General features: G+C 36.9%; 1 protein-coding gene across 2 annotated transcripts in view; it reads left to right on the forward strand.

Annotated features, from left to right (window-relative positions):
* Positions 1-26,655, forward strand: part of ATP7A (ATPase copper transporting alpha) — a 127,225-nt gene that overhangs the window by 77,525 nt on the left and 23,045 nt on the right. For both annotated transcript variants that reach the window (XM_086387293.1, XM_086387294.1), the window contains 9 exons: positions 2,619-2,782; positions 13,294-13,455; positions 15,145-15,221; positions 15,420-15,645; positions 16,756-16,989; positions 18,257-18,348; positions 20,174-20,301; positions 21,305-21,459; positions 21,673-21,807. In XM_086387293.1, coding sequence (XP_086243419.1) covers positions 2,619-2,782; positions 13,294-13,455; positions 15,145-15,221; positions 15,420-15,645; positions 16,756-16,989; positions 18,257-18,348; positions 20,174-20,301; positions 21,305-21,459; positions 21,673-21,807 — 1,373 coding nt within the window. The remainder of the gene's footprint in view (positions 1-2,618; positions 2,783-13,293; positions 13,456-15,144; positions 15,222-15,419; positions 15,646-16,755; positions 16,990-18,256; positions 18,349-20,173; positions 20,302-21,304; positions 21,460-21,672; positions 21,808-26,655) is intronic.

The raw sequence follows: 26,655 nt of genomic DNA on the forward strand, positions 1-26,655 counted from the left end.
AGTAGATTTGTTAACCATAGAGATAGGTGGTTATGTTTAATGAGCCTGAAGTCATAGGTTTGGTAAGTAGCCCTAGCCCCAGGTATCTTACTGATAGTCACAAGGGCTGAATAAATATGATTAATATAAGCTTATCATCACTATTGGGGAAATAAAGTATATAGAATAATAATACAGACCTATGGCTAGTAAACTCAACTTATATGTAAAGATCAGAACATTATTGTAACAAAATGTGTTGTTATATACTAGAGCCATCTTAAGTTCAATATTACCTTGTCCACATTCTATCATTTCAACATCCTTCATTTCATCTGGCATTATATCTAGTTAGAGTGCAGTCTGGGCTAAATTATACTTTGCATGATTAAGAAGAACAGGAGGAAGGTTGCAAGAAAATGAAAGCAAAAAGAAATTTCCAAGGGGCTTGTTTAACTTTAGAACCAACTATTTTAGGAGCAGTTCAGATATAGACTTTCTCATGAGACAAGCAATGGCTACTACAGATAACAATTACAGATTTTTTTTTAATCCCTAAAACTGATTGTTTCAATTACTTTCTATTGCTCCTTTACCACCTTTTAACCTAGTTAGAAATATCTTTGGCCTAGCTGGGTTCAACGTTCACTGCATTCACAATCTAACTATATTCACTTCTCTTTTTTTTTAATTAAGTGGCACTCGTCTTCCCTCAGTTTCATCTGCATTATGTTTTTAAAAATGAATAGAAAAAAGTTCTAATTGTATTTTGAAGTAAAAATTTAAAAATTGTCCATAATTTATATAAGTATAAAATGTTTTTGAAACTTGAAAAAACAGATTTTCTGTTTCTTTTTGACTATAGATTACATTCAACAGAAGTGAAAAGATATTTTTCCTTTCCCTATACCCTTCTCTTATCACCGATACTCTCCTATGATCCAATCCTCTGAATTATTTGGTACTCACAAAGCCCATGTGTAACTACCTTTTTCTCCAAAGAAAAGAGTACTTTTTTTGGTAGCCAATTTCATATAGAAAGCTTAGATTATATTAGATAGTTTATTTTCATATTAAAAACTATTATTAAATTAGTATTTGGATATTTTTTTCTTTTTATCAAACCCCAGAGCTGACCTATGGACTGTTGATTCCTATTCCCTGTCAGGTAGCCACCAAGTGCCACAGATTCCCAGAAGGAACTGCTATTTCTGCTGCATGTTATTAATTTTCTTCCTGGAAATGACAGCAATAGCTGACCTAGAGAAGTGGATTGGTTGTTAACAAAATGCTGATACCAGAGAACAGCATGACTGCCATAAATGAACTGCTTTGTTAAGCTGTGTGGCACTTTTTGGAGGGGGGGGGAGTAAGAGCATTTTAGATTAGTGTGTGTCAGGCAATACAATTTGAGAGAGAAATGACTGTTATTTTATAATATTATAATGTGTATGTTGGTATATTCTTAGATTGTTTGCTACAATTACATTGATTTCCTAAGTAAATGAGTTCTTTTCTCTAGGACTCTATCTCACAGGTTTCTAAAAATACTTTATATTCATTTCCTAAAAATACTTTATATTTGGATTGCAATTCAAACAGTGTTAAACAGTTCTAAGACAGTTGTGGAAATGTGAATATTGCCTGGATGTTTGATGATATTGAAGAATTATTTTAGGTTTGATAATGGTATTATGATTATTTCTTTAAAGAAAAGAGTCTTTTTTAAAGGTTATTTATTTATTTTGTCTGTGCTGGGTTTTCAATTTTTGCTATATGTGGGCTGTCTCTAGTTGTGGTGAGCGGGGCTTCTCTCTAGTTGCAGTGCGAGGGCTTCTCATTGTGGTGGCCTCTCTTGTTGTGAAGCATGAGCTCTAGGCACACAGGCTTCAGTAGTGCGGCTCACAGGCTCAGTAGTTGTGGTACATGGGCTTAGTTGCCCTGTAGCATATGGGATCCTCGTGGATCAGGGATTGAACCCATGTCCTCTGCATTGGCAAGTGGATTCTTAACCACTGGACCACCAGGGAAGTCCAAGAAAAAGAGTCTTATCTTTTAGAGATACATATTTAAAATTTTACATATTATATGATATCTGGGATTTGCTTCAGAATAATCAGGGTAGAGGGTAGGGATGAGTGGGTAGGAATATATATATATGAAACTTGAGCAGCCCAGTATTATTGACAGTTATTGAAGCTGAGAGATGGGTACATTGAGTTTATTATGTTGTTCTGTCTTGAGTGTGTGTGTGTGTGTGTGTGTGTGTGTGTGTGTGTATTTGAAATTTTCCATAATAAAAAGTTTTTAAAAATGAGGCCAAGTTTTCACATAGTTTTATTTGGGTTCAAGATTGTATAAAAGTGAAGAAATAAATTTTTCTAGATTCACTTAACCCTTTCATAGTTAAATGAAAAGAAAACTATTATAAAATTATTCTTGGGAACTTCCCTGGTGGGTCAGTGGCTAACACTCAATGCTGTAAATTCAGGTGACCTGGGTTCAATTCCCAGTGAGGGAATTAGATCCCACCTGCGGCAAATAAGACCTGGCACAGTCAAATAAATAAATATTGTTTAAAAGATTACTCTTTTTATGAGAAATGTTATCTGACTTGTTTTTCTTATCAATATTCCTAGGAATATATTCCGTACTTGTGGCTCTGATGGCTGGCAAGGCAGAAGTGAGGTATAACCCTGCTTTCATACAACCCCCAGTGATAGCCGAGTTAATCCGAGAGCTTGGATTTGGATCCACTGTGATAGAAAATGCTGATGAAGGAGATGGTGTTTTGGAACTTGTTGTAAGTAAGAAGGTTTATGTGGTTAATAGAATATCCAGGAAAAACTTGGCGAGAATTCAGAAAAGAGATCCAAAAATAATTAAAATGTTGGGAAAGTAAAACATAAAATGAAAATGAAGGAAACTGGAAAGATATTGACAATGGTGACCTTCAAGTGCAGAATGTAAAAGATAATCATCACTTCTATTAAGAACCAATAAACAGGAATTGGGTTTGAATGAATAAATGAAAATTACTTTAAAAATATAGTATGATTCCTACCTAGTAGCATGTAAAAGAATAAATTCTAGATGCATTAAAGACTTAAATTTTATAAATAAAGTCATAAAGCTAGGTATGTTATTGGTGTAGGTATTGGTTTAAAATGACATTATTGCCAACCCAGAAAATATTTTATTTGTTTTTTTTTTGTTTTGTTTTGTTGTTTTTTTAAATTTGTATAACTTAAATAATTAAAACAAAAAATTTAACCTTGTACCAAAGTTCCAGCTCAGACAAAAATTTGAATGTAAAAAATGGAACCATGAAATTACTAGAAGACATATTTAGAGTTTTTTTTTCAATATTTTATTATAAAAATTTCAGACATTGGAAAAGTCAAAAGAATTGTGCAGTTGAACACTCTCAAACACACTGCATGTATTCTACAATTAACGTTTTACTCTATTTGTTTTATCAGTCTATTGTGGAAATAATTTTAAAATCACAAAGAAGTTGCAAAAATAGTACAGAGGATTTCCTTGTAGCCACTACCTAGCTTTTCCCAATGATAACACCTAATTTAACATTTAAAAAATAATATTAGAGTAGGAAGAATCTTATTAAGTGTCATATAAAATCCATAAAAGACAAGATTGATAAATTCAGGTACATAAAAATTTCATGTTTGGAGAAAAAACCATAAACAAAGTCAAAAGGCAAGTAATGTTAAGAGTAGGCACCCTTGTCTTGTTCCTGATTTTAGAGGAAATGCTTTCAGTTTTTCACCACTGAGGATAATATTTGCTATGAGTTTGCTGTATATGGCTTTTATTATGTTGAGATATGTTCCTTCTGTGCCTACTTTCTGGAGAGTTTTTATCATAAATGTCTGTTGAATTTTGTCAAAGACTTTCTCTGCATCTATTGAAACAATCATATGGTTTTTATCTTTTAATTTGTTTATATGGTGTATCACATTGATTGATTTTCATATATTGAATAATCCTTGCATTCCTGGAATAAAGCCCACCTGATTATGATGTATGGTCTTTTTAATGTTATTGGATTCTGTTTGCTAGAATTTTGTTGAGGATTTTTGCATCTATGTTCATCAGTGATATTGGCCTGTAGTTTTCTTTTTTTGTGCCATCTTTGTCTTGTTTTGGTATTAAGGTGATGGTGGCCTCATAGAATGAGTTTGGGAGTTTGCCTTCCTCTGCAGTTTCCTGGAAGAGTTTGAGTAGGATAGGTGTTAGCTCTTCTGTAAACTTTTGGTAGAGTTGACCTGTGAAGCCATCTGGTCCTGGGCTTTTGTTTGTTGGAAGATTTTTGATTACAGTTTCAATTTCTGTGCTTGTGATTGGTCTGTTCAAATTTTCTATTTCTTCCTGGTTCAGTTTTGGAAGGTCGTACTTTTATAAGAATTTGTCCATTTCTTTAAAGTTGTCCATTTTATTGGCATATAGTTGCTCATAGTAGTCTCTTATGATCTTTTGTATTTCTGTGTTGTCTGTTGTAACATCTCCTTTTTCATTTCTAATTTTACTGATTTGAGTCTTCTCCCTTTTTTTCTTGATCAATCTTGCTAATGGTTTATCTATTTTGTTTATCTTCTCAAAGAACCAGCTTTTAATTTTATTGATCTTTGCTATAGTCTTCTTCATTTCTTTTTCATTTATTTCTGCTCTGATCTTTATGATTTCTTTCCTTCTTCTAACTTTGGCGGGTTTTTGTTCATCTTTTTCTAGTTGCTTTGGGTGTTAGGTTAGGTTGTGTATTTGATGTCTCTCTTGTTTCTTGAGGTAGGTTTGTACTGCTATGAACTTCCCTCTTAGTACCACTTGTACTGAATCCCATAGATTTGGGGTTGTCATGTTTTCATTGTCATTTGTTTCTAGGTATATTTTAATTTCCTTTTTGATTTCTTCAGTGATCTGTTGGTTGTTCAGAAGCGTGTTGTTTAGCCTCCATATGTTTGTGTTTTTTATAGATTTTCCCTGTAGTTGATTTTTAATCTTACAGCATTGTGATCAGAAAAGGTGCTTGAAATGACTTCAATTTTTAAAAACTTTACCAAGGCTTGATTTGTGGCCCAGGATGTGATCTGTCCTGGAGAGTGTTTCATGTGCTCCTGAGAAAAGGTGAAATCCATTGTTTGGGGGTGAAATGCTCTGTTGATATCAATTAGGTCCAACTGGTCCAAGGTATCGTTTAAAACTTGTGTTTCCTTATTAATTTTTCATCTGGATGACCTGTCCATTGGTGTGAGTGGGGTATTAAAGTCCCCCACGATTATTGTGTTACTGTCAATTTCCCCTTTAACAGTAGTTAGGATTTGCCTTGTGTGTTGAGGTATTCCTATGTTGGGTGCATATGTATTAATAATTGTTATGTCCTCTTGGATTGATCGCTTGATCATTATGTAGTGTCCTTAGGGCTTCTCTGATAGCTAAGTTGGTAAAGAATCCGCCTGCAATGCAGGAGACCCTGGGTTGATTCTTGGGTCAGGAAGATCCACTGGAGAAGGGATTGGCTACCCACTCCAGTATTCTTGGGCTACCCTTGTGGCTCAACTGGTAAAGAATCTACCTGCAATGCGAGAGACCTGGGTTCGATCCCTGGGTTGGGAAGATCCCCTGGAGAAGGGAAACGCTACCCACTCCAGTATTCAGGCCTAGAGAATTCCATGAACTGTATGGTCCATGGAGCTGCAAAGAGTCAGACACGACTGAGCAACTTTGTCTTGTTCACTTCACTTCTTTGTCTCTTATAGATGGTCTTTATTTTAAAGCCTATTTTATCTGATAAAACTATTGCTACTCCCACTTTCTTTTGATCTCTGTCTGCATGAAACAGCTTTTTTCAGCCCCTCACTTTCAGTCTGTATGTGTCCCTAGGTTTGAGGTGAGTCTCTGGTAGACAGTATAAATAGGGATCTTGTTTTTGTATACATTTGGCCAGTCTTTGTCTTTTGGTTGGAGCTTTTAATCCATTTACATCAAGGTGATTATTGATAAGTATGATCCCGTTAATATTTATTTTATTGTTTTGGATTTGATTTTATAGGCCTTTTCTGTGTTTCCTATCTAGAGAAGGACCTTTAGCATTTGTTGAAGAGCTGGATTGGTGCTGCTGAATTCTCTTAGCTTTTGCTTGTCTTATAGAGCTTTTGATTTCTCCTTCAAATCTGAATGAGATTCTTGCTGGGTAGAGTAATCTTGATTGTAGGTTTTTTCCTTTCATCACTTTAAGTATATCCTGCCACTCCTTTCTGGCCTGCAGAGTTTCTGTTGAAAGATTGGCTATTAGCCTTATGGCTTGTTGTTTGTTGTTATTTGTCATTGTTATTGTTTTTTTAGTGATTTCTGAGCTGATTATATAAAGTCAATGTTCTTTGTTCTGTGTGTCCACTGAAGTCTCTGTTTGGTTAGCTCAGTAGTCAGCTAACAATTCCACAGTGATTTCCTTAAATATTTGGAACCAATAAGTATCCCAGTCCTTAGGAATAAAACCACCATATGATGCAGCAATCCCACTCCTAGGCATATACCCTGAGGAAACCAAAATTGAAAAACTGCTTGTACCCCAATGTTTGTTGCAGCACTGTTTACAATAACTAGAACATAGAAGCAACCTAGATGTCCATCAACAGATGAATGGATAAAGAAGTTATGGCACATACATACAATGGAATATTATTCAGCCATAAAAAGGGATGTATTTGAGTCAGTTCTAATGAGGTGGATGAACCAAGAGCCTATTATACAGAGTGAAATAAGTCAGAAAGATAAATAGCTATACTAATGCATACATATGGAATCTAGAAAGATGGTACTGAAGAATTTATTTGCAGGGCAGCAATGGAGAAACAGACATAGAGAACAGACTTATGGACATGGGGAGAGGGGAGGAGAGAGGGTGAGATGTATGAAGAGAGTAACATGGAAACTTACATTACTATATGTAAAATAGATAGCCAATGGGAATTTGCTGTATGTCTCAGGGGACTCAAACAGGGGCTCTGTATCAATCTAGAGGGGTGGGATGGGGAGGGAGATGGGATGGAGGTTCAGGAGGGAGCAGACATATAGGTATATATGTATACCTATGGCTGATTCATGTTGAGGTTTGACAGAAATCAACAAAATTCTGTAAAGCAATTACCTTCAATTAAAAAATAAATAAATTAAAAAAAAAAAGTATCCAAGTCTTTGCTAAAGAGCTCTTTGTAAATGTTGAGGCATGCCTTGAACACTCAGCCAAGCAGTTGTCAGTTTTGCCTTAACCTTTAATTCCTGCTTCTACAGAGCCTAAAGGTCAGCCTGAGTTGAGAACTTAGGGCTCTTTCAGTTCTTCTCTGAAGATACACACAGCCCTGGACATATGCATAGCCCTATGCATGTGCATGGTCTTCTAGATTCCTAGGAATGTGCTGGAACTCTTATGGACATCTTCCTTCCCAGCTTTTTCCCTTTTAGGGTCTTTTGTTAGTCTACTGTTTTCCCCAGCTGTTATCCATTGGCTCAGGCACCCATAAGGTTAAATAATTTCCCCTAATTGTTTTGACAAATTCTCCTGGAGAAAAGGCTTTTTGTATGCACTGAGATCGTCAGGAACAGACAGACAGCTTTGCAAGTGGAATATTTGAGAGAACCATCAGACAGGTCAAATAATGACAGTTCTATGGGAATGAGACTTTGAAGACATGCCAATCCTTTTTTTTCTCTCTGGTGGCTCCCCTGATGCTGTTTTTCACCATGACTGTGGCCTGTTGGTCCTCATAGCTATCACCGAGCTGGAGGAGAGGGGATGGGAATACAGCAAAATGTAACGCCACATAGCTTACTGTTTTACTGGAATTTATCTGATTGTCTTGAATAAATGCTTCCTGCGTTGCTGTAAACTTTTAATTTCCAAATTTCTTTTTTAATCAGTTTTTTAAAATTGAGGTGTAGTTGAGTTACAATATTATATTAGTTTCAGGTATACAGCATAGTGATTCAGAATTCTTACAGATTATATTCTGTTTAAAGTTATTATAAAATATTGGCTCTATATCCTGTGCTGTACAATATATATTTATAGCTTATTTTGTACATAGTAGTTTGTTCCTTTTTATCCCTACCCCTATATTGTCCCCCTTCCCTACTTTCTCCCCATTGATAACCACTAATTTGTTCTCTATGAGTCTGTTCCTGTTCATTATATTCATTTGTTTTATTTTTTAGATTCCACATATACATGATAAGATACAGTATTCATCTTTCTCTGACTTATTTTGCTAAGCATGATATCCTCCAACTCCATTCATGCTGTTGCAAATGGCAAATTTTCATTCTTTTTGTGGTTGAGTAGTATTCCCCTGTGTGTGTGTATATATATATACACATATACATACATACAACATCTTCATCCATTCGTCTATTGATGGAACTTAGGTTGCTTCCATATCTTGGCTATTGTAAATAATGCTGCTATGAACATTCAGATACTCATATCTTTGTGAACTAGTGTTTTTGCTTTCTTTAGATTTGTACCCAAAAGTGAAATTGCTGGATCATATGGTAGTTGTATTTTTAGTTTTTGAGGAAGATCCATCCTGTTTTCCATAGTGGCTGCAGCAATTTTCATTCCCACCAACTTTCTAACTTTTCTGAAAAAGTTGGTGCTGACAACTTTTGCAGATTTTCTCATTGCTTTTAGGGAGGGGAGAATTTTCAGAAATCCTTCCTCTACTGTTAATGATGTTCTTTTAGTAGATATTCTTGAGTAAATACTTTGTAAGTTGTTGTATAATCCTTTTGGTTACTTCTCATAATATTTCAGTGGTTGGTTTTTGAAACTTTTATCCAATGATTAAACTTTTGCAGTTTAATCATTGCCATTTGGGGCAAGGATTTGCTGAACTCCTTGCACAGTCATTCCAGAAGTCCCGCCCTTCCACTGTAGAATTTATGTGTAAATGAAGTATAACTTCACTCAAGACATAGGGCAAAATACATTTTTGGACAAAGGTAGAACACTTTTGTCATTAGAAGTAATGACACATTTGTCACTAGAAGTAATACTAACAGAGAAGGCAGTGGCAACCCACTCCAGTACTGTTGCCTGGAAAGTCCCATGGACGGAGGAGCCTGGTAGGCTGCAGTCCATGGGGTCACTAAGAGTCAGACACAACTGAGCGACTTCACTTTCACTTTTCACTTTCATGCATTGGAGAAGGAAATGGCAACCCACTCCAGTGTTCTTGCCTGGAGAATCCCAGGGACGGGGGTAACCCTAGTGGGCTGCTGTCTATGGGGTCACACAGAGTCGGACATGACTGAAGCGACTTATTAGAAGTAATACTAAAGGATAAATATGAACGTACATTCATATATATGTACATACATATCTACATACATACATATGCTTTAGCAGGGTGGTCCACTGGAGAAGGAAATGGCAAACCACTTCAGTATTGTTGCCTTGAGAACCCCATGAACAGTATGAAAAGGCAAAAGGATAGGAAACAGAAAGATGAACTTCCCAGGCTGGTAGGTGCCCAATACGCTACTGGAGAACAGTGGAGAAATAACTCCAGAAAGAAAGAAGAGACAGAGCCAAAGCAAAAATAACACCCTGTTTTGATTGTGACTAGTGGTAGAAGTAAATTCCGAGCTGTAAAGAACAATAATGCCTAGGAACCTGGAATGTAAGGTCCATGAATCGAGGTAAATTGGAAGTGGTCAAACAGGAGATGGCAAGAGTGAACATCAACATTTTAGGAATCAGCGAGCTAAAATGGACTGAAATTGGTTAATATAACTCAGATGGCCATTATATCTACTACTGTGAGCAAGAATCCCTTAGAAGAAATGGAGTAGCCCTCATAGTCAACAAAAGAGTCCAAAATGCAGTGAAAGAAAAGAAAGTAAAGTCACTCAGTCGTGTCTGACTTTTTGTGACCCCATGGACTGTAACCTGCCAGGCTCCTCCGTCCATGGGATTCTGCAGGCAAGAATACTGGAGTGGGTTGCCATTTCCTTCTCCAGGGGGTCTTCCTGACCCAGGGATTGAATCCGGGTCTCCTGCATTGCAGGCAGATACTTTACCCTCTGTACCACGAGGGAAATGGCAGTACTTGGATGCAATCTCAAAAACGATAGAATGAACTCTGTTCATTTCTAATGCAAACCATTCAATACCACAGTAATTCAAGTCTATGCCCCAACAACTAATGCTGAAGAACCTGAAGTTGAACAGTTCTGTGTTGAGCTACAAGACTTTGTAGAACTAACACAAAAAACAGATGTCTCCTTTTCATTATAGGCGACTGGAATGCAAAAGTAGGAAGTCAAGCAATACCTTGGAGTATCAGGCAAATTTGGCCTTTGAGTACAAAATACAGCAGGGCAAAGGCTAATAGAATTTTGCCAAGAAAACGCACTGGTCTTAGCAAGCACCGTCTTCCAACAACACAAGAGAAGACTCTGCATATGGGCATCACCAGATGGTCAATACCAAAATCAGATTGATTATAGTCTTTGCAGAAAGATGGAGAAGCTCTATACAGTCACCAAAAACAAGACTGGGAGCAGACTGTGGCTCAAATCATGAACTCCTTATTGCCAAGTTCAGATTTAAATTGAAGAAAGTAGGGAAAACCACTAGACCATTCAGGTATGACCTAAATCAAATCCCTTACACTGGAAGTGACAAACAGATTCAAGGAATTAGATCTGATAGACAGAGTGCCTGAAGAACTATGGACGGAGGTTTGTAACATTGTAGAGGAGACAGGGATCAAGACCATCTTCAAGAAAAAGAAATGCAAAAAGGAAAAATGGCTGTCTGAGGAGGCGTTACAAATAGCTGTGAAAAGAGAAGTGAAAGGCAAAGGAGAAAAGGAAAGATATACCCATTTGAATGCAGAGTTCCAAAGCGTAGAAGGGAGAGATAAGAAAGCCTTCCTCAGCAATCAGTGCAAAGAAATAGAGGAAACCAATAGAATGGGAAAGACTAGAGATCTCTTCAAGAAAATCAGAGATACCAAGGGAACATTTCATGCAAAGTAGGGCACAATAAAGGACAGAAATGGTATGGACCTAACAGAAGCAGAAGATATTAAGAAGAGGTGGCAAGAATACACAGAAGAACTATACAAAGAAGATCTTCATGACCCAGATATTCACGATGGTGTGATCACTTACCTAGAGCCAGACATCCTGGAATGTGAAGTCAAGTGGGCCTTAGGAAGCATCACTATGAACAAAGCTAGTGGAGGTGATGGAATTCCATCAATTCTTTGGAATTCAAAAGAATTCCATTTGAAATTTGAGCTATTTCAAATCCTGAAAGATGACTCTGTGCAAGTGCTGCACTCAATATGCCAGCAAATTTGGAAAACTCAGCAGTGCCCACAGGACTGGAAAAGGTCAGTTTTCAGTCCAATCCCAAAGAAAGGCAATGCCAAAGAATGCTCAAGCTACCGCACAATTGCACTCATCTCACATGCTAGCAAAGTAATGCTCAAAATTCTCCAAGTCAGGCTTCAATAGTATGTGAACCCTGAACTTCCAGATGTTCAAGCTGGATTTAGAACAGATAGAGCAACCAGAGATCAAATTGCCAACATTCGTTGGATCATCGAAAAAGCAAGAGAATTACAGAAAAACATCTGCTTCATTGACTACACTAGAGCCTTTGACTTTGTGGATCACAACAAACTGTGGAAAATTCTTAAAGAAATGGGAGTACCAGACCACCTGACCTGCCTCTTGAGAAATCTGTATGCAGGTCAAGAAGCAACAATTAGAACTGGACATGGAACAACAGACTGGTTCCAAATAGGAAAAGGAGTACACCAAGGCTGTATATTGTCACTCTGCTTATTTAACTTTTATGCAGAGTACATCATGAGAAATGCTGGCTGGATGAAGCATAAGCTGGAATCAAGATTGTTGGGGGAAATATCAATAACCTCAGATATGCAGATGACACCACTCTTATGGCAGAAAGTGAAGAAGAACTTAAGAGCCTCTTGATGAAAGTGAAAGAGTAGAGTGAAAAAGTTGACTTAAAGCTTAATATTCAGAAAACTAAGGTCATGGCATCTGGTCCCATTACTTCAGGACAAATAGATGGGGAAACAATGGAAATTGTGAGAGACTTTATTTTCTTGGGCTCCAAAATCACTGCAGATAGTGACTGCACCCATGAAATTAAAAGACACTTGCTCCTTGGAAGAAAAGCTATGACCAACCTAGACAGCATATTAAAAAGCAGAGACATTACTTTGCCAACAAAGGTCCGTCTAGTCAAAGCTATGGTTTTTCCAATAGTCATGTGTGGATGTGAGAGTTGGACTACAGAGAAAGCTGAGCGCCAAAGAATTGATGCTTTTGAACTGTGGTGTTGGTGAAGACTCTTGAGAGTCCCTTGGACTGCAGGGAGATCCAACCAGTCCATCTGAAGGAAATCAGTTCTGAATATTCATTGGAAGGAGTGATGCTGAAGCTGAAACTCCAATTCTTTGGCTGCTTGATGGGAAGAACTGACTCATTTGAAAATACCCTGATGCTGGGAAAGATTGAAGGCAGGAGGAGAAGGGGACGATAGAGGATGAGATGGTTGGATGACATCACCAATTCGATGGACATGAGTTTGAATAAGCTCCCAGAAATGGTGATGGACAGGGAAGCCTGGCGTGCTGTAGTCCATGGGGTCTCAAACAGTTGGATATGAGTGAGTCACTGAATTGAGCTGAACTGAGCAGGGTGAGAAAAATTTAGAGGGAAACAAGGCACAGAATACAAGAAACTGTGATAGTTGTCAAATCCTCTATTACTGAGTGTAACAGGAAGAGGGATACTTTTAATGAGATCCTCTTCTGTTTAACCTGTTGCTAACTAAGTCATTTCAGTCACATCTGACTCTCTGCGACCCCATGAACTGTAGCCCACCAGGCTCCTCTGTCCATGGGATTCTCCAGGCAAGAAAACTGGAGTGAGGTGCTATTTCCTTTTCCAGGGGATCTTCTCAACCCAGGGTTGAAACCTGCATCTTTTTCATCTGCATTGGCAGCCAGGTTCTTTTACCACTAGCGCCACCTGGGAAGCCCTTTTACTTTTTGTAGCTGGGACCATATCTTTGTTCAATGTGGTATAAAAACAGTGATCTAATGGTCATATCTAAAGCATATTAATAGTGCAGATAAGATTTTGTGTGTTTATACTGTGTTATAGGATTTCTTTCAGTTTAAAGTAATAACACGTTTAATGGAAGGAAATAAGCGCATTTCTGAATAACAAAGCCTTTGTCTTTAACAGGTGAGAGGAATGACATGTGCCTCCTGTGTCCATAAAATAGAGTCTACCCTCACAAAACACAGAGGGATCTTCTACTGCTCTGTGGCCCTGGCAACCAACAAAGCACATATTAAATATGATCCAGAAATTATTGGTCCCAGAGATATTATTCATACAATTGAAGTAAGTGCCAAGACTTTACATTTCCATGTTTTTACCTATCCAGTCAGCACTCCCTCAGATCACTTCTGGTTTATATCAGAAAGAAATGATGAAAAAAATCTGATTCCTTTGTTTAATTGTCTCAAAATATAATAAGCATTTTACCATTTTATTTTTTATTTTTTGGACTTTGTCAGGAGGAATTAGCTAAAGGCACATTGATAGTATTAATCAGGATGGGACTTGAAGTAGAACCTCAGGTCATTTGAAATGTTTAGAAAATATAAGTAAAGGATAATTTCTTTTGAGTTAAATTCATATTAATCATTACAAAAGTGGAATATCCTGCTAGATGCTATATTGTTTAAGTCAAAGCTTTAACTACTACCTTAGTTAAAGTAAGAAATATAAAAGACCAAACCTTTTTCATTGTGACAAATTCATCCTGTATTCTTCAGTAGCTCGTAAATGGTAGTACATGGTGAAGTATCGCATGTATTGTTTCCGTGTGGTGTAGCATTGTTGTTCTAATGACCTAAAAAGCATATTAATCATTTAGATAAGATCCTGTTAATGTAGACAGTAGTACCATTAACATATTTGTGAAACTAGCATTTTCGAGTATCTTCTATGTGCCAGTTATGCAAATTGCAAAGCTTCAGTTCTTGATTTAATTCTCAGAACAGTACTGTCGTCTTCATTTTGTAGGTGAGGAAACTCAGGTTATGAGATGTTAAGTTACTTCCCAAAGTCACATAAGCTAGTAAGTGTCATGCCAGGGATTTGAGCCTAATCTTCCTGACTCCAGTGTTCATGCTTGCTCTTTTCTCTGTGCTACACTGTCAAGAAATATAAGAAGGCAGCATTTTCCCTAGCAGCTGAAAATATAGTGTATGTTACTGTCTATGTTCATATGAATCTTATTTAGGTATAATTTTCTTTCAGTACTTTATTTTATTGAGGAAAATTTTCATTCTTGTTATTTATTCCTGCTAGAACAAGAGTAAAGACTACATATGCAAAACCTTGAATAATATGTTTAGCATGGTGCTAACTTTTATGGCCTCTCATTCAGTTTTCTGTGCTCTCGGGGATGTATGGATGGATAGATAGATGTCAAAACTAAAAGTAAAAATAAACTGATTAATATACATCAGTACTAGTAGGTGCTTGTCAAAGTGTAAGATTTATGATTTTACTGCTGAATTCTGTTGTTATTAGATCATCATACAGTCTGTCAGCTTGACTAAGCAATATATTTCTGCTTTTTTTCCAAAATTACTTACTAGAGGCTTTAGTTTACTTCTTGATAGAAGAACCTCTACTGAGGACAACTACGCTTGAATTAAATCAATAATTTGGAAATAGTAGGAATAGATATTAACTAGAATTGAGGAAACATTTATTTCTTTGATGAAAGACTAGAAACAAAGATAATTAAGAGAAGGAATGGAGAAGGAAATGGCAACCCACTCCAGTATTCTGGCCTGGAGAATTCCATGGACAGAGGAGCCTGGTGGCTATAGTCTGAGGTATCAAAACAGTCAGACACGACTGAGCATGCAAGAGAAGGAAGCACATCTTCATCTTTATATTCCCCATAGTGATTTGCACTTGAATTATTCTTAATGACAATACCACAGCTTAAAATTTCTGTACATAATGTTTATACATTCAGAGAAATAATTGTTTTTTCATGAATTTCCTTAGAGCTTGGGTTTTGAAGCTTCTTTGGTCAAGAAGGACCGGTCAGCAAGCCACCTAGACCATAAACGGGAAATAAGACAGTAAGTACTTTTGGAGTGTCAATAAAAACCATATTTTGATTTGTGTTTACAAATTTAACATACTGTTAGCATGTCAGTTATTTTTTCAATAGCATCCTTACACTGGGTGGAAATTGGTCACAAGTTATATTTCGCTATGGTACACAGAATCTTTAACCATTAGATGTTTACTCAGATGATCTTTCTTTTCTATATTAGGTGGCGACGGGCCTTTCTTGTGAGCCTGTTTTTCTGTATACCTGTAATGGGACTGATGATATATATGATGGTTATAGACCACCATCTTGCAAGTCTTCACCATAATCAGAACATGAGCCAAGAAGAAATGATCAACATTCATTCTTCTATGTTCCTGGAGCGCCAGATCCTGCCAGGATTGTCCATTATGAATTTGCTATCTTTTTTATTGTGTGTTCCTGTACAGGCAAGTGAAATGTTAGCAAGTATATTTGTCAATAATGAAACCTAGTCAAAACTAGTAGGTGAGGCTATTTTCAGTTGTATGACAAACACTGGCCAGAAGTATGATCATTTTATGCTGTATGCTTTAGAAAAATAATTTTAAACTGAGGATTAAAGTAGATAATGAATTTCATTTTAATCCCTAAAGGATATTGTTTAATGACAGAGGAAATAATAAGAGTTCAATTCGTATTTAGATATGAATTTGGCATTCATATCTGCTACTCTGTACAACTTCATATTTAGTTATTATAATAATAAAATGTTATTTTATTTCTTTATATTTTCATTAAACTATTTTATATGATATATTTTAGCATATTTACTATTTATTTATTCTATTAAATAATCATAACAGTGATATTATTTTTATTATTTCTCCATGGCACTTAAGTTTATTATTCTCTGTATGTTTTCAACTCTTCTTTTCAGATAAGTTTTTCCTGTGGAACACTTCTAATAGATTTATCCCTTTTTCTGATCCTCATAAAAAACAATAATGATTTTTAAAACACCCTAGTATGTTTCTCTAACTAATGAAAAATAAGCTTTTCAGTTATGTATTCTAATGAAAACAGTGGACGGATCCAGTAGCTTGTGATGTACCATTCAGGTTGAATTTTGAAAAGAAGGCGAGTTTTATATAAAAAATCATTGTCAATGTAATTCTTTCCCTAGTTCTTGTTTTTGCTAGCTTCAAAAGAAAAATCCAAGAATCATTTTACTTCCTTTATATTATGGAATATTCATTAAATCATTGAGGATGGCTGCCAAGGGCTTTACAGCAATTTGAATCCCTATACACATGTATCTGCTAAACTACAAACACTTTTGTTTCAGCTTTAAAAAAGCTCTAGGGGAATTTCTCCATGGCCTGGGTTCTGTCCCTGATAGGGGAACTAAGGTTCCCACAAGCCACGTGGTGTGGCTAAAAAAAAATTCTCCTTAGTTGTTTATGGATTAGATAAAAGCCGAAGGAAGTTAACGTTGATATTTTATCTTAGTTATTGAGGTATAAATGTGAATGTCAGCTTTTTTTAAAAAAGCACTGATCACTGTTTCTGTATTACAGTTTTTTGGAGGCTGGCACTTCTATATTCAGGCCTACAAAGCACTGAAGCATAAAACTGCAAATATGGATGTATTGATTGTGCTGGCAACAACCATTGCATTTGCTTACTCTTTGGTTATTCTTCTGGTTGCAATGTATGAGAGAGCCAAAGTGAACCCTGTTACTTTCTTTGACACACCTCCTATGCTATTTGTGTTTATCGCACTAGGCCGGTGGCTGGAACATGTAGCAAAGGTAAAGTAAAAAAGGGTGACGTTTGTTAAAAATCTTGGGTAGATAAATTATTATAATATTTTCTAGACCAATTATTGGAAATATACATTGATTTATGTTGTTAACCATGTACTAAAAGAAATATTCTTATTTTAGCAATATTTTAGGTTAAGTATTCCTTTGGGGGGCTTCCTGGTGGGTCAGTGGTAAAGAATCTGCCTGCCAATGGTTTGATCCCTGGGTCAGGAAGATCCCCTGCAGTAAGGCACAGCAGCCTACCAGTATTCTTGCCTGGGAAATCCCACGGACAGAAGAGCCTGATGGGCTATAGTCCAAAGGGTCGAAAGAGTTGGACATGACTGAACAAACTAAACACAAGCACAACACAAGCACATTTTACTTACACCACATTATTAATGGAAAAATTGATGTGGCCACAAGATTTAAAATAAAAATGGGAAAAAATTTACCCACAGTCCCATGCTATAATGGAAATAACTTTCCAATCCTATTCCATATTCATTTATATTTTACAGAGTGGCAAATATGGTGTATATACCACTTTGTACCCTTAACATTTTAAAGTTTTCCCCCTATTTTTGCAGTCTAGATAATTATCCAGTATTTCTAAATAATACTCTCTCAAGTCTTTGTACTATAATTTACTAAACCATTCTGCTTTTGTCCTAAGTTAGATTGTTTCCAGTGTTTAATTTTAGATAATCCTGTGTTAAACATATTCATGTTTAATAGTTATTTATGTTGAATTAATATCTTAGGATAAATTACAAAAGATATGGTTAAAGGACATAAATTTTTCTATGGCTCATGCTATTAATCTTAACAATTTTTGCCATCAAGAGTATGTAAGTAGTTTTACTACAACTTCATCAGCACCAATTCCTATCTAAATTTTTGCCAAGTTAGTAGGTATTAAATGGTATCATAGAGTTGCTCTAGTTTTCATTTCTTCTATTAGTATCAGTAATAAACATTATTCTACACATCAGGTATTATATTTCTTCTTAAATGAATTGCTTATTTATGTCCTTTGCCTTTGTACCTATTGGGTTCTGATGTTTTTCTTATTAATTTACATTATTTTTTATGAATTATACCTAATATATTTTATATCTTGTGTACTTTTTATTTTCGAAGTCAGACATCTGATATGAACTAATTAACATTCCTAAAGTGATCTCTTAGGTAAATGTTAAAGATTGTGTCTTTATTTTACATAAGACTTTTTCTTCCTTGGCATTGTTTACATGTGTGTTTTAATTTATAGGGCAAAACATCAGAGGCTCTTGCCAAACTAATTTCACTACAAGCTACAGAAGCAACTATTGTAACTCTTGACTCTGATAATATCCTCTTGAGGTATTTATCTTCATTATTCCTCTTCTTTTTTAACTTTTAGGAAAGATATTGAATATACACAGAAGTAGAGAGAAGGGTGGGGCTTCACTGGTGGCTCAGTGGTAAAGAATCTGCCTGCAATGAAGGAGACATGGGTTCTATCCCTGGGTTGGGAAGGTCTGCTGGAATAGGAAATGGCAACCCACTCCACTATTCTTGCCTGGAAAATTCCATGGACAGAGGAGCCTGGTGGGCTACAGTCCATGGGGTCACAAAGAGTTGAACATGACTTGGTGACTGAGCACACACCAGAGAGAAGGGTATAATGAACCCACATAATCTTTCTCCAAGATTTAACAATTATTCATATTTTACCACACTTTACTTCATCTGTATGATCTATCTTTCTTTTGTTGTAGTAGAATTTTAAAGTAAATCCCAGTCATATGGTTTTACCGCCAATATTCCTGTTGTATCTTTAAAAAAAGACATATTCTTATATAATTATAATACCATATTGCATCTAAGAAAATGAACAATAATTCTTTAATATGGTCTAATACACAGTCCTTATTAACATTTCTCCTGTTGTCTCCAAAATGTTTTGAGTTTCTTTGTTTAAAATGGAATTCAAAGTCCATGTGTTATTGCATTTGACTAACATGTATTTTTTTATTTTTAATTGAGTTATAGTTGATGTATGATATTATGTGTTACAAGTATATAGTATAGTGACTCACAATTTAAAAGGTTATATACCCCATTTGTAGTTATTATAAAATACTGGCTATATTCTCCGTATTGAACAATATATACTTGTAGGTTTTTTTGTATCTAATGATTTGTACCTCTTAATCCTTTACCCATGTTGCTCTTCACCCTTCCCTCTTCCCACTGATAACCCCTAGTTTGTTCTCTGTATCCATGAATCTGATTCTTTTTTATTATATTCACTAGTTTGTTGTATTTTTTAGATTCCACATATATAATAAGTGATATCATACAGTATAAAACTTGTGGTGCAGTGGCAAAGATCACAGGGAGTTGGGCATGACTGAGTGAATAAGCACAGCACAGCCAGTACAGGAGATGTGGGTTTGATCCCTAGGTCAGGAAGATCCCCTGGAGAAGGAAATGGCTACCTACTCCAGTATTCTTGTCCAGAGAATCCCATGCACAGAGGAGCCTGGCAAGCTACAGACCATGGGGTCACAAAGAATCGATCACAACTGAGCACATACACACACGCACACACATCATACAGTTTGTCTTTCTCCTGACATGTTTGTTTTAATCTAGAACAACTCCTCTCTCCAGTTCTCCCTCCCTCATTTCTTGCTGCTCCTCCCTCTTTCCATACACTTAACTTGTTAAAGAAACATCTGTCAGTTGTCCTGAAAATATCCCACAGTCCATTTGTCTCTGTTTCCTTCTGGAATCATTTAACTTGTTCTATAACTCCTATATTACCTGTAAACTGAAAGTTAGAGCTAAAGACTTGATTAGATTTCATTCTTTTGTATTTCTCATTTCTGCCCTTATAAAATTGTGTAAATAAGTTGTTTTGTTAAATAAAACCTATTACTTTATTTCTAAGGCTTTCATGTATTTGTTCAATGACTATTCAACAAATATTTAGAGTGCTACTTTGTGCCAGGTACTGAGCTATTCCCCAACAATGAAAAGGACTGACTGACATTGTAGTTCCTAACTTAAGTGTTGGTTCTAACTTGCATTGGTAGTAGTTAATGGGGCCACAAGCATGATGTGAACTATAAAGCTTGCATGGAAAGATCAGAGGGAGAAGCAGATTTTCATAGTGCTTTTTATTTTAACTCATATGTAGTGAAGAGCAAGTGGATGTGGAACTTGTACAACGTGGAGACATTATTAAAGTGGTTCCAGGAGGCAAATTTCCAGTGGATGGGCGTGTTATTGAAGGACATTCTATGGTAGATGAGTCCCTCATCACAGGTATGATCTTTGAGAGGATCATAACATGAAGGTGAAGTGAATCCAAAGTATTAATTAAAAATTGCATGAAACGTGAAGAGCTTTTTATAGAAACTGTGGACTGAATAAATAATAAGCAAAGAGAATATGAGTTCTTTTTAAGACCATATTAAATCAATTTCTGCAGATTTACTTTGTGATTTTACTTATGGTACTGAAGGCTCTTTTTCACTGAGGATTGTTAATTACTAGAATGTATAACCAGAAGAAGTTGTCATATCCTGCTGTAGAGCCCAATAGACTTTGGCAAATTTTCCTGAGTTCTTGCCCTAAAGACCCATCTAGTCTTAGCTGGGATAGGACTCCAGGTTTTCAACATCAGGGTCAGCTCTAAAAAGAATAGACCTAGAGTAGTTTTGGAGATCTTAGATAACTAAGGCCAATCTAAAGTAGAACCAAACTAACACCTTTCCTACCTCAGTCCTTATCATAGTACCAGAAGAGGCTCAGTTTATGAACTGCGTGTGAAAATAATTTAGGATTCTTCATTTCTCAGTAGGGGTACTATTGCTCATTTGGATGGGACAGTTCTTAGTTCTGTCTGACTATCCTGTACATTATGGTACATTTAATATCCCTGATCCTGACCCACTAAGTTGGAGTAGCAGTACCCTGTGCCCCATCTGTAGTTATTACAGACAAGAACTCTCTTCTTATATTTATAAATGCTTCTTGGGAACAGGTTGAGAACCAATGATCTAAGACTAGTGTGGAGTTCCAAAAGTACCTACCAAAAGAGTTAGCACATTAGGTTTTTCCAGTTTAAGATATATATCCCTGGGGTTTGGCCCAGAACTGGCATAAGGAAAAAGTCAGGCAATTTTCTCCTAGGTGTTTGTCCAGATTCTGTTGCATGAAGGAAGAATCTCCTTTCTAGATGATTTTTTGATGATTAACAAATAATGGTGTGTTTCAAGATAGTATTTACTTATGCTCCCTAAATCTATCTTTTTTCCTTACATAGGAGAGGCAATGCCTGTGGCAAAGAAATCTGGAAGCACAGTGATTGCTGGTTCCATTAACCAGAATGGGTCACTCCTTATCCGTGCAACCCATGTTGGAGCAGACACAACCCTTTCTCAAATTGTCAAACTTGTAGAGGAGGCACAAACATCAAAGGTAACTTAACTCCCTAGAAACAGAAAGTATTTTCATTAAAGCCCACTCAGTATAAATCTTGGTCTAGTTTTAATAGGTTCCTTTGTTTAATTCCAGTTGTATTAATATGGAGTTTATTAAAATATTTCTGCTCAGTACTACATATACTCTGTATTCATTATCAAAACAAGAGACTTTCACATACATATCATTATTATTATTTTTTAATTGTAGGCTCCTATCCAGCAGTTTGCAGACAAACTCAGTGGCTACTTTGTTCCTTTTATTGTTATTGTTTCCATTGCTACCCTTTTGGTTTGGATTATAATTGGATTTCTGAATTTTGAAATCGTGGAAACCTACTTTCCCGTGAGTGACTTATAAACATCTCTTTATCATATATAAAACAGTTTGTGAATCTTTTGCATAAGTAATTAATTTGAAAATAATTTTAATAATTACTGGTATCTTTAACAGATTGGAGTGAGAAGCTGATAAGAATAACATTTACATTTCTGTAGACATAAAAGATTTCCTTTTGGAAAGATTTTTTTCATTATAACTTGTGATTTTCCAAAAGCAAGTATAGGCATACCTTGTTTTAGTGCATTTTGCTTTATTGTGCTTTGCAGATATTGTGTTTTTTACAGATTGAAGGTTTGTGTCAACCCTGTGTTGAACAAGTCTATTGATGCCATTTTTACAACAGCATTACTTTTTAAATAAGGTATATACATATTTCTTTGGCCTTTTTGGGGCTTCCCTGGTAGTTCAGTCTGTAAAGAAACTGCCTGCAGTGCAGGAGACCTGGGTTCAATCCCTGGGTCAGGAAGATCCCTTGGAGAAGGAAATGGCAACCCGCTCCAGTATTCTTGCCTGGAAAATTCTCTAGACACAGGAGCCTGGTGGGCTACAGTCTATGGGGTCGCAAGAGTCGGATACAACTTAGTGACTAAACCAACACCAAATGTATTTCTTTAGAGATAATGATATTTCATACTTAATAGACTACAATATAGTATACAGTATGGGCTTCCCTGGTGGCTGGGTTGGTAAAGAATCTGCCTGAAATGCAGGAGACCTGAGTTTGATCCCTGGATAAGGAAGATACCCTGGAGAAGGGAATGGCAACCCACTACAATATTCTTGCCTGGAGAGTCCCATGGACAGAAGAGCCTGGTGAGCTACTGTCATGGGGTCGCAGAATCAGACATGACTGAGAGGCTAACACACACAGTGTATAGTATAGTATAAACATAACTTTTACCTTCTTTGAGAATTCAAAAATTCTTGTGACTCACTTTATTTTGGTGGTCCAAAACTGAACTCACAGTATCTCTGAGGTATGCCTATAATGAGGTTACTGATATCATTATCAATAACCTCAGATAGGCAGATGATACCACCCTTATGGCAGAAAGCGAAGAACTAAAGAGCCTTTTAATGAAAGTGAAAGAAGAGAGTGTAAATAGCTGGCTTAAAACTCAACATTCAAAAAGTGAAGATCATGGCATCTGGTCCCATCACTTCGTGGCAAATAGATGGGGAAACAGTGGAAACAGTGACAGACTGTCTTTTCTTGGGCTCCAAAATCACTGCAGATGGTGATTGCACCCAAGAAATTAAAAGACCCTTGCACCCTGGAAGAAAAGCTATGACCAACCTAGGCAGCATATTAAAAAGCAGAGACATTACTTTGCCGACAAAGGTTCATCTAATCAAACTGTGGTTTTTCCAGTAGTCATGTATTTATGTGACAGTTGGACCATAAAGAAAGCTGAGTGCTGAAGAACTGGTGCTTTTTAACTGTGGTGTTGGTGAAGACTCTTGAGAGTCTCTTGGACTGCTAGGAGATCCAACCAGTCCATCCTAAAGGAAATCAGTCCTGAATATTCATTGGAAGGACTGATGCTGAAGCTCCAATACTTTGGCCACCTGATGTGAAAAACCAACTCATTAGAAAAGACCCCGATGCTGGAAAAGATTGAAGGCAGGAGGAGAAGGGGACGACAGAGGATGAGATGGTTGGATGGCATCACCGACTCAATGGACATGAATTTGAGCAAGCTCCGGGAGATGATGATGGACAGGGAAGCCTTGCGTGCTGCAGTCCATGGGGTTGTAAAGTATCGGACACAACTGAGTGACTGAACTCAATCAATGCCTATACTGACCTTTCACATTTTATACATAGTCTCAATCCTAGCATGATTTTGCTTTCACAAAGGACTATGGATATATTGAGGAAAACCTTGAAATCTCAGCTATGTCAGAATCAGTGTGATCTGAGGTCAATTTAATTTCTCTTTGAGCTTCAGTTTCCTCAAGTGAAATTTTAATAATACTCATCCAACATAACTTGCAGTTATCATAAAAGTTAAATAATATATTAGAAACTCTTTGTAATTTATTGAACTCTTTATAAATATAAGGTAATATTCAATTCAGTTCAGTTGCTCAATTGTGTCCGACTCCTTGTGACCCCGTGAATTGCAGCACACCAGGCCTCCCAGTCCATCCCCAACTCCCAGAGTTCACTTAAACTCATGTCCATCGAGTCGGTGATGCCATCCAGCCATCTCATCCTCTGTCGTCCCCTTTTCCTCCTGCCCCCAATCCCAATATTAAAGTAATATTAATGTCTGCTTCTCTCAAAGTCTATGATAGTCTCTAGGTATGGTGTTATAAAGTGGCATAGTAAACCTGGACTGTGCCTCATGTTAGAGATATAACCTTTAATTCACTTAACTTCTCTTATCTTCAGTTTTGTCATCTGTAACATAGTGATAATAATACCTAAATTTCAGGATTGGAATTAGTGTATATATTTAAGACATATATGAAAGCATAAGCTTAGATGTCTATGAAAATACCTTCCAGTTCTCTCTCTATATAACTCTTAGACCATCACTTAGTTTAAGTATTTGAGAACTTAGTAAGAATCAATTCAGTTCAGTTCAGTCGCTCAGTCGTGTCCGACTCTTTGCGACCCCATGAATTGCAGCACGCCAGGCCTCCCTGTCCATCACCAACTCCCGGAGTTCACTCAGACTCATGTCCATCGAGTCAGTGATGCCATCCAGCCATCTCATCCTCTGTCATCCCCTTCTCCTCCTGCCCTCAATCCCTCCCAGCATCAGAGTCTTTTCCAATGAGTCAGCTCTTTGCATGAGGTGGCCAAAGTACTGGAGTTTCAGCCTTAGCATCATTCCTTCCAAAGAAATCCCAGGGCTGATCTCCTTCAGAATGGACTGGTTGGATCTCCTTGCAGTCCAAGGGACTCTCAAGAGTCTTCTCCAACACCACAGTTCAAAAGCATCAATTCTTCAGCGCTCAGCTTTCTTCACAGTCCGACTCTCACATCCATACATAACCACTGGAAAAACCATAGCCTTGACTAGATGGCCCTTTGTTGGCAAAGTAATGTCTCTGCTTTTCAATAAGCTATCTAGGTTGATCATAACTTTTCTTCCAAGGAGTAAGCGTCTTTTAATTTCATGGCTGCAGTCACCATCTGCAGTGATTTTGGAGCCCCCCAAAATGAAGTCTGACACTGTTTCCACTGTTTCCCCATCTATTTCCCATGAAGTGATGGGACCAGATGCCATGATCTTCGTTTTCTGAATGTTGAGCTTTAAGCCAACTTTTTCACTCTCCACTTTCACTTTCATCAAGAGGCTTTTTAGTTCCTCTTCACTTTCTGCCATAAGGGTGGTGTCATCTGCATATCTGAGGTTACTGATATTTCTCCCGGCAATCTTGATTCCAGCTTGTGCTTCTTCCAGCCCAGCATTTCTCATGATGTACTCTGCATAGAAGTTAAATAAGCAGGGTGACAATATACAGCCTTGATGTACTCCTTTTCCTATTTGGAACCAGTCTGTTGTTCCATGTCCAGTACTAACTGTTGCTTCCTGACCTGCATATAGGTTTCTCAAGAGGCAGGTCAGGTGATCTGGTATTCCCATCTCTTTCAGAATTTTCCACAGTTTATTGTGATCCACACAGTCAAAGGCTTTGGCATAGTCAATAAAGCAGAAATAGATGTTTTTCTGGAACTCTCTTGCTTTTTTGATGATCCAGCAGATGTTGGCAATTTAATCTCTGGTTCCTCTGCCTTTTTTAAAACCAGCTTGAATATCTGGAAGTTCATGGTTCATGTATTGCTGAATCTTGGCTTGGAGAATTTTGAGCATTACTTTACTAGCGTGTGAGATGAGTGTAATTGTGCAGTAGTTTGAGCATTCTTTGGCATTGCCTTTCTTTGGGATTGGACTGAAAACTGACCTTTTCCAGTCCTGTGGCCACTGCTGAGTTTTCCAAATTTGCTGGTATATTGCGTGCAGCACTTTCACAGCATCATCTTTCAGGATTTGAACTAGCTCAACTGGAATTCCATCAACTCCACTAGCTTTGTTCGTATTGATGCTTTCTAAGGCCCACTTGTCTTCACATTCCAGGATGTCTGGCTCTTGGTGAGTGATCACACCATCGTGATAATCTTGGTCGTGAAGATTTTTTTTGCATAGTTCTTCTGGGTATTCTTGCCACCTCTTCTTAATATCTTCTGCTTCTCTTAGGTCCATACCATTTCTGTCCTTTATTGAGCCCATCTTTGCATGAAATGTTCCCTTGGTATCTCTAATTTTCTTGAAGAGATCTCTAGTCTTTCCCATTCTGTTGTTTTCCTCTATTTCTTTGCATTGATCGCTGAAGAAGGCTTTCTTATCTCTTCTTGCTATTCTTTGGAACTCTGCATTCAGATGCTTATATCTTTCCTTTTCTCCTTTGCTTTTTGTTTCTCTTCTTTTCACAGCTATTTGTAAGGCCTCCCCAGACAGCCATTTTGCTTTTTTGCATTTCTTTTCCATGGGGATGGTCTTGATCCCTGTCTCCTGTACAGTGTCACAAACCTCCGTCCATAGTTCATCAGGCACTCTATCTATCAGATCTAGTCCCTTAAATCTATTTCTCACTTCCACTGTATAATCATAAGGGATTTGATTTAGGTCATACAGCACTCTAAAACCATTATTACTGAGAAGATCTTTGTTGTGTTTTTTCTTTTAAAAATGCCATGCTATATATACATTGTTTCATAGTGTTTGTCCCTTCAATTAAAGAACTGGTAGAATCAGAACATCTATTCCATCATGTGATCATTACTATAATATTAAAATGTTTCTTGCAATGATTCATATTGGTTAAATTGGAGAA

Source organism: Bos grunniens, chromosome X, assembly GCF_055505025.1.
Source record: "Bos grunniens cultivar Pamir isolate PY7600 chromosome X, Bosgru_T2T1.0, whole genome shotgun sequence".
NCBI classification, from domain to species: Eukaryota; Metazoa; Chordata; class Mammalia; order Artiodactyla; family Bovidae; genus Bos; species Bos grunniens.